Source organism: Musa acuminata, chromosome BXJ3-8 (genome assembly GCF_036884655.1).
Source record: "Musa acuminata AAA Group cultivar baxijiao chromosome BXJ3-8, Cavendish_Baxijiao_AAA, whole genome shotgun sequence".
Classification (NCBI taxonomy): Eukaryota; Viridiplantae; Streptophyta; class Magnoliopsida; order Zingiberales; family Musaceae; genus Musa; species Musa acuminata.
Genome location: NC_088356.1, coordinates 11,124,174 through 11,132,097, shown reverse-complemented (window position 1 = coordinate 11,132,097; position 7,924 = coordinate 11,124,174). Strand labels below are relative to the sequence as shown.

General features: G+C 35.4%; 1 protein-coding gene across 1 annotated transcript; it reads right to left on the bottom strand.

Moving 5' to 3' along the window:
- Positions 1-273: 273 nt before the first annotated feature.
- On the bottom strand, positions 274-6,895 carry LOC135644378 (mannose-P-dolichol utilization defect 1 protein homolog 2-like). The gene is made up of 8 exons (XM_065161911.1): positions 6,636-6,895; positions 5,279-5,432; positions 5,081-5,153; positions 4,827-4,893; positions 4,638-4,697; positions 2,623-2,683; positions 2,139-2,180; positions 274-693 (listed from the first exon to the last, which is right to left on the bottom strand). Exons 1-8 carry the CDS (start codon positions 6,786-6,788, stop codon positions 590-592), a joined length of 714 nt encoding a protein of 237 aa, XP_065017983.1. The 5' UTR covers positions 6,789-6,895; the 3' UTR covers positions 274-589.
- Positions 6,896-7,924: the final 1,029 nt, after the last annotated feature.

Genomic DNA, 7,924 nt, shown 5'->3' with positions numbered 1-7,924 from the left:
AATACGAATGTCACGGAATAAAGCATCTCCAGGATTTCTAATGCAAATGCTAAGAAACTTGTAAACAAGAATGATGCGCTGATTAACAGGAAAAAGATGCAAATCAAAGGCGTACATTAAACGCGTATGTGCAAATGGGGTTGGTGGTTCGGTTGGTCACAATTCGTGAAGCCAATAAGAAAGCTCTGGCATAATAATACAAGAATGAATATTAAGTTATTTTAAAAAAATATTCTAGAAATAAGAGACAACAGTTAATTGGCAATCAAGGCATTGATAAAACTGGCTATAATTGAATCAAATGTTTCCTTCCGGTCATATGTAAATGAGGACCATGATTATAACTTACAACTCAATCTAAAATGTAAACTGTTGAGCAGTATGGTAGAAAGCATTTCGTACTAGTAATGAAGATTATAAATATGTAGCCTTACAAGAAGAAATGAAATGCCTTCGGTCAAGGGATAAATATTGTACAAGTTGCATTTTCATAGTCTTGAAAAGTGAAACAGGTAAGACTTCCCAGTGCTCCATTGACAAGTAATCTTGTAACAAGTTGCAGCAAATCTTTGGATGAAAATGATGTAGTTTACTGTCCTTTCTTCTCTTTCTTTGCATCTGGTTTTTGGTACACGAGTATTTGACTCAAGATGGTGCCATTCGTCGCAATACCAATGACCGAACCCATAATCACTTGGCATGAATTAAGGGCAAACTGAGGCAGCTCATTCGTCAAAGCAAGTCTACTATGAATATGATGTTTGAATTTTTTCTTGTCATAGACTTGCTTAAATTGGTAGCAAGATGCATGGCACATAAACATACATAATTACGTCTTAGGATGGCAAAACAATTAACCAATCTTGTATGTAGTTTGCACATTCAATGGAAAAGGTAAGGACAAGATAAATAGACAGATAAACTATTAAGATTAATAATCTCTTGACATTTCAGGAAGTTGTAATATGTGAAAGGTAGCATTGCGCAAAAATTTATACCGTGTGAAGCATGTCCTCCTATACCCTTTTCAAATTGTTAGTGTGTGCCAGCCAACACTGTGATCCATGTTGGCATGTTGTTGGCACACAGCACAGTGTTAGAGAAAAATCATGCTTCTTTGGCAATACTTTCTCAAGAACTATTTATGTAATTCATAGATATATAGGTATATAATTAGTAAAGAAAGCATTCAGATGATAACAAGATTCAGTCATAATACCAACCAGTTATCAAGGATTTAGAATATCAGCATTTGAAAGTGGTTGAAGATACTTGCTTTGAGCAGTTCTTTTAAGCAATGGTCTTGATATTCCTGCCATCTTGCTGCTCGACTTGAGATGCAACTTAAATCTATATTAAGCACAGAAGTAGTAACCTTTGTTACACAACCTTCCAGTGTACATGTTTTCCCATCTCTTTTGGTTCTTTTTCTTTTTTTTCCAGGGCAGTTAGGAGATCGAAGAGATATTGAGCTCCAGTTTGTTATTGTGCAAGGATGTATAAGAAAGATAAAACAGAAGGTGAAACTTTAGCTTCTTAAAAGTATTGGAAGAGACAGGAGAGGTCAAGTGAGAATCATCGCTATTCTTAAAAATATGGGTCAAAAGGCAAAAAGGCCTCCATTTTAGGCAAGAGTCATGTAAGCAAAAGAGCAAGAATTTAGTTACTGTTCTTACTCATTCCAATTGGAAAATTTTAAAAATTCAACATAAGTATAATAGTTATTGTGAATTTATGACAGAAACTCATTAAGACCTTGCATCTGTTTATGGTGCCTATTTGTTATGGTTATTCTTGTGACATATATGTACAGTGTTTGGTTAGCAATGTGCGGACACTACAAGAGATCTTTTTTAATTAAATAGGAGAGAACCCAAGTATACATAAAACTGCATCAAAACAATTGCTGTGGAAAGTCATAAACAAAAGAGAACAATTTAGAGTATCATATAAATTGCATGAAGGGAACAGTCATGAAATTTCTATTAAACTGAAGCTGCAGCTCAAATATCAGGAAAAGAAAAAAGAAAAATGGATGTGAGAGTTCTTAGGCAACTAGTGCAGCACTAAACTATTTTATGAAACTAAGCATATGAAATCAGAGTATTAACTAATTATGTTTGCAAGTTGAAGGATACCACTAAGTGGAGCATTTTCCTGAATGCTAGTAAAGACTCTCACTGCAAAGAAAAGAAATAGAAGGTTCACATAAGTCATCAAAACCGGAAGAATAAAGCAGCAACAGTTGCAGAAAAAAACAATAACCTATTCTCAGCAGTTTAAGCATATTATAATAATCCATGACCTATCCAGTAAAGGTTCTTAACCAAAAAATAACCAATAGAACTTCAGAAGATATTAGATACTGTAAGCAACATATTACCAGCGGATATGCAAGAAAAAGAATGATTGAAACATGGTTAAAAGTTGGTATAAGGAAATTTCATTGGTAATTAGAACAGTCAAAATTAGTTTATCCTAGAAAACAAAAGAAAGATGTCATTGTCAGTCACAGCAATATTGTAAAATCAAGAAAGCTGAAGCTCAGGGAGTGCTTTAGGGATGAAAATGAGTGACACAAACTCATTAATCTCTTGTTAAGAACTATGTGCTGGGACTTACCAATAGAGCCACAAAAGTTCATAAAACATGTCAAGAAGCTCAATTCCCCAGTACTCTTGTTCTGCACACATGTGACACGGATCATAAAAAAGACACATTCATTTTATAAAGAATAAATGAAACCTAAATTAAACATGTTTTGATTAAAGTTTACAATATAAGTTCATAATGAGCTAAAGAATATTGGCAGTAACCTGGGATTTTTTTGTCCTGTTCTCTCATAATTTATGAATGAACTTTAAGAAAGACTAGTATATAAACTTAAACCACAGAGTAATAACAGAGGACAGAAATGACAATGATCTTGCACTGGAGCCTATTTCTTGCTAAGGAAACCAAACAAATTTTGCAATAGAGAAAAAATAAACTTAAAAAACTGTGGTAGCATACAACATAAGAAACATGATTATACTGATGGATACTCTTAAAACAAGAAAATATGGAGTATAAACGAAAGTATATCAGATGAAGCATCGGTGTGCACTTGTGTGACAAATTTAAAGAAAGAAAAGAAAACAAAAATCGTACAGGCATGTGCAAGAGTTTATACTCTAAAAACAATAAAATATGGAGTAAGGAAAAAGTAAGCCAGAGGAAGCATTGGTGTACAATTGTGCAACAGTTGAAAGAAAAGAAAGAAATAATAATAATAATGCAGGCATGTAAAGAATTTATTGCAGATTTAAGAAAAAAATACTAGCTCAGATTTGTTGAACATAGTCAATAAAGAACACAGAGCATCCAGCCAGATTTGACATGCTTGATGCAGAAAGGGGGAAAGGACCCATCCAACTAATATTCAACACCATGATCAGCAGACTGAATACCAAAAAAAGCAAAATCTTCCTGCTCCCAAATAAAATAATATGGATGAATGATTGACAGATACTTGCAAACATGCATGTTGAAAGACGCCAAGCACTATGTGCAGAAACCAGTCTCGATAGATTAGCTAAATGCGATAAGGCAGTATTAGTCACTAAAAGCTCTACTATCAAAAAACTTTGAGGACACATTTCAAGCCTCAAGACCAATATCTTTATTTTAGTGCATAATATCTTATTCTCGGTGGATTTTTGGTGGTATCCATAAAATACATTGAGGGCGGGCCTTGGTATTAGGAAATCATATTCTTTTCAGAGACTGGGCATACAAAATTAGTTAAAAATATACAAATCATATTCCAACAGAATTAAGAAGAATGACAAAGTTGCTCCAAGAAATAGAAAAAAAATTATGAGATAGGAGGCACCAATAAAAAATTCAAGTGTTTTTTATATACCACATATATAAATTGCTTCCTTGGTCATGTTGCAATTTTATGACAATGCATCAGAACTGTACCCCTGATATCGAGAACTTTTATCAACAAAGCACCGGCCCCTAAAAGGGATTTTTGTTGTTATTTATGGGTTTTCGTGTTAGTTCAGATCTCTTAATCATCCGGGAGTATAGATAAATCCCTTCTTTATTTGTTCTCATTTTTCCCCTTTTTCTTTCTATCTCCTCGTCATCCTCCTCCTCCTATATCTATCTGCTGCTATCGGAGTGCTTCTGGAGATACAACATCGTCACATGTGCTGATGAAATACATATCACCTTCTAATGGATCATAATGTGTTAGGTCTGTATATACAGTACAATATACTTAAGTAGCACAACTAAAGCTAGCACAATATAGAAGTCCAATTTCTTGTATGGACATAAGGATATTCCTCAAGTATGACAACTACTAATCCACAAATCATCTGTCCAAGATGTGTACCAGCTCGAAACTAAAGGATGTCCTACTTAATGCAATATCCACTATACAAAAATTATCACAAAGCCTTAAAGATGGTCTTGTTCTGAAGATCTATTGCCTAACTTCTTTAGTCAGACCACGCACTGTATTTATTTTTAATGTTTTGCTATAAGTAAAAGAGAACTAATGTTTATCATAGACAGGAGGATATGTTGATTGAACATCAGAAATTAGAGCTTAAAGTTCAAACCTTATGAAAATGTTTACTTACTTTATAGTTCTCCCATATTTGTGGTACTCTTGCAAAGAAAAAAATCGCATGTTGAGAAGCCTGTAAAAAAATGAAAGTCAGCAGCAGTAAGAGCATATGAAATACAAATGTAATCCGAAATAAATTAAAATATATAACCCATAAAATAACATTTAATGTAACTAAATGGTAGAACTGGTTCCTACTTACATATAGGGCTTCAAAAAGTAATGGGTCAATCTGGCCAGCTAAAACAGTTGGTGCTACAGCACAATATCTAATAGACCATTGCTTGAGGAAAAACAAATCAGCACATCATGAATCACAAAGAAGATGTGAAAATTCAAAAGGCCTCTGACAATTCCTTATAAAGTATTAGTCAGCATTCAAATTTAACCCAACATACCAGGCAGCTATTTCACAAAACATTGAATGACATAGTTGTCTAATTATATGCAGGATACAGCAGAGGCTTTATCCAGGCTTTACCTCCCACTGGCTGGGAATAGTAGTAGATAATTGCAACTAAAATTATGGCTGCAAGGGAAACCATAAAATTCATGAACAACCATAACGAAATGATGCAGATACTAAATTTGAATAAAATAAGAGAATTGCATGGTTTTTAGCAAAACATCCCTTGGATAATGAAGCATATGTACCTTGAATTAAGAGAAAAAGTAATTCTCCATAAGCTGAAAAGGAAAGCCCCTTGTGAATACAATATGCCAAAGCAATTGTGTAACCAACAGCTTCTAACTCAAAGGCCACAACACTAAGTCCCCTGATGCTGCTATTTTTCAAAATTTTAAGTATCTGTAAATGGAAAGAAGCATTAATAAAAGGGATTAATAACAAACCAACAGAATATGTACAGATGCTCACAGGTCATAACAGTAAAGAAATAAACAAAGCCTCCAATCAAAAAGCTACTTTGCAACAACTGGAGGTAAATGGCAATAAGAGATCAAAAGAAGAATACTGAAGTCAGCCAAAATCACATACGTGATCATATTAATATAAGTTAAATTCTAGAGATAATATGTACATGTGGAACCTTCTCCTGGTACTTATCTGCAGGCAACTGCATATATTTCACAAGAACAATGATGTTTTGGATCCTTCCGATCTTGCACAGAGAATTCTAGATTGACCATGCCAAGAGTCATTCAGAAAATAAAGAATGCAACTACTACCAATTACCAAACAAAAGGTAATAAACAATTAAGAAGAATGCCGTTAACATAACACTTGTAGATTCAAAGATCAGAAGACCAATGAGATAGTTGAGTAAGTCAGGACATCAAAGCTGTTGATGGACTACAAAAAGTGAAAAATATTAAGATGTCTCGGCTTAATATGGTGTCGCTTAACATCTTGTTACACTTTCAGACAAAAAAAAACACATTTTCATATAATGTCCATGAACTAGTATGCTTGAAATGTTTGACCATTACAGGTCACTCTTTGTCCTGGCACAAGGGTGAAAGTAGAGCCCACTTCCTACTGCTCCATGTGTGAAGAACTCACGGCCTTGCCATGACCATTTGACCGACGGGCTCAGATCCGCTGCCATCCCAAAGAGTGACCGCTCCAAATATTCCATGAAACGTCTCCCCGGCCAACTAACTCTCTGGTAAGAACCCAAAATCTCAACACTTGTGCATAATTCAATTCTAAAGATCCATGTGAAAATGAGTTGTCTCACCCCCAACTAATCTACAAACCCTAAACACCTCACCCGGTCTCGAGTTCTTTTCTCCTTTCTCCTTTCGCTTCCTATCCCGTAAAATAACCAAGAAGAGGGATCTCCCTCCAAATTATACCGCAATCTGAGTTTGGAAATCGGAGGGGCATTCTCAAAAGAATTGAGATCGCAAGTAGCCCAGATCCTTAATGGCACCAGTAAGAATTCACAATATCGTATCCAAGAAACAAGAAGTGGGAGATCAAATAGATCAAGGACTATATGAAACGAAGATCAGGGTTCGGAAATCGGAGGGACATTCTCAACCAGACCTGGGGCACTTTGACGGTGGTGGAGGCGGCGACGATGCAGTAGCCGAGGATCTTGGCGACGAGGGGAAGCAGGCAATCCTTCTCCGGGAACTCCCACGCTCGCAGCGCCCCGATCACGCACCCAAAGTTGATTCCCAAGATCTCCAACTCCATCGTCTCCCGTTCGCCGTCTCCTCTCTCTCTCTCTCTCTCTCTATCTCTCTCCCTCTTTCCGATGCCCCGCTGCGTCTTTGGGTGCGAAGATCCTTTGCTTTGGCTACGACAATCCGTGCCACAAGATTCGCGCCAGGTCCAGTGATCCGGGCTAGTATCTTTTGTGGGACCAAAAGAGCCGATCGATTTTGCACGAATCATACAGCGCGAAGGGCGCACAACACACGATGAACGGAGGGAGACTCCCATATACGACCCCAAATCTTTCCACGCTGTCCACGTAGGCAAGACCTGAGCCTAATCATACGTCTGCCTCACTCCTCGCGCTGAGGGTGGAAAAAGCGGGTTGATTACGTCCAGTCCCCACTCATCTCACAATTCATTATTCGAAGCTTTTAGGATCTAACGATGAAAAAAAAAAGTTGCATGAATACAAATAAAACAATTCATTGTTGTTTGATATTGTAATTTTTGGTCGATACGGCAAAATTAATCTACGATGACTCTTTTTTTAGTGGTCTAGAAAAGAGAAATAAGTTCTTTTAAGAGATGTAGTCCAAGAATATGACTACGAATAATTTTTCTTAAAAATAAAGAAATTCATTGTATCATATTTTAATTATGCTTGTAAAAAATTATGTATGTGTTCATCATTTAGATATTATGGTACGGTGATACACTCCGTAGGTGCACTAACATATCCAATATCTAATTATCTATTAAAATAATAATAATGATCATATCATATACTTTATCGTGGGTCAAGATTAGAGCTTGTTGATATTAATAGAACATAATATCTATCTCAAGTATCTATAGTGTTTTTCTACTTCAAAAATGATTAAAAGTACTTGAGGTGCCTTCTTACTAGATAAATATATGTAGGGACATGATTTTAGATTTTTTTATTATAACTCATAGGGTCTTTTAGATATTTTTTATTAAGATGGACACATAATATGTAGGGTTTGCATATTTACGATGCATATGATGCTTTGATGCTTTTATCTAATTAAAATGCATGCTTATGTAATAGATGAATGCTTTCTATGTAAAAAACAATAATTTATTATGATATATAAAGAGTTTTGATGCTTATATTCTAAACGAATACATTGTATACAATGATATGTTTT

What these genes read in the sequence shown, in the direction of transcription:
- LOC135644378 (XM_065161911.1), bottom strand. Translation starts at nt 6,788, where the DNA reads ATGGAGTTGGAGATCTTGGGAATCAACTTTGGGTGCGTGATCGGGGCG. An exon ending in TACTTTTTGAAGCCCTATAT is followed by an intron (nt 4,698 to 4,826) that starts GTAAGTAGGAAC and finishes ATTTTTTTACAG; the next exon opens with GCTTCTCAACATGCGATTTT. An exon ending in AAATATGGGAGAACTATAAA is followed by an intron (nt 2,684 to 4,637) that starts GTAAGTAAACAT and finishes ACATGTGTGCAG; the next exon opens with AACAAGAGTACTGGGGAATT.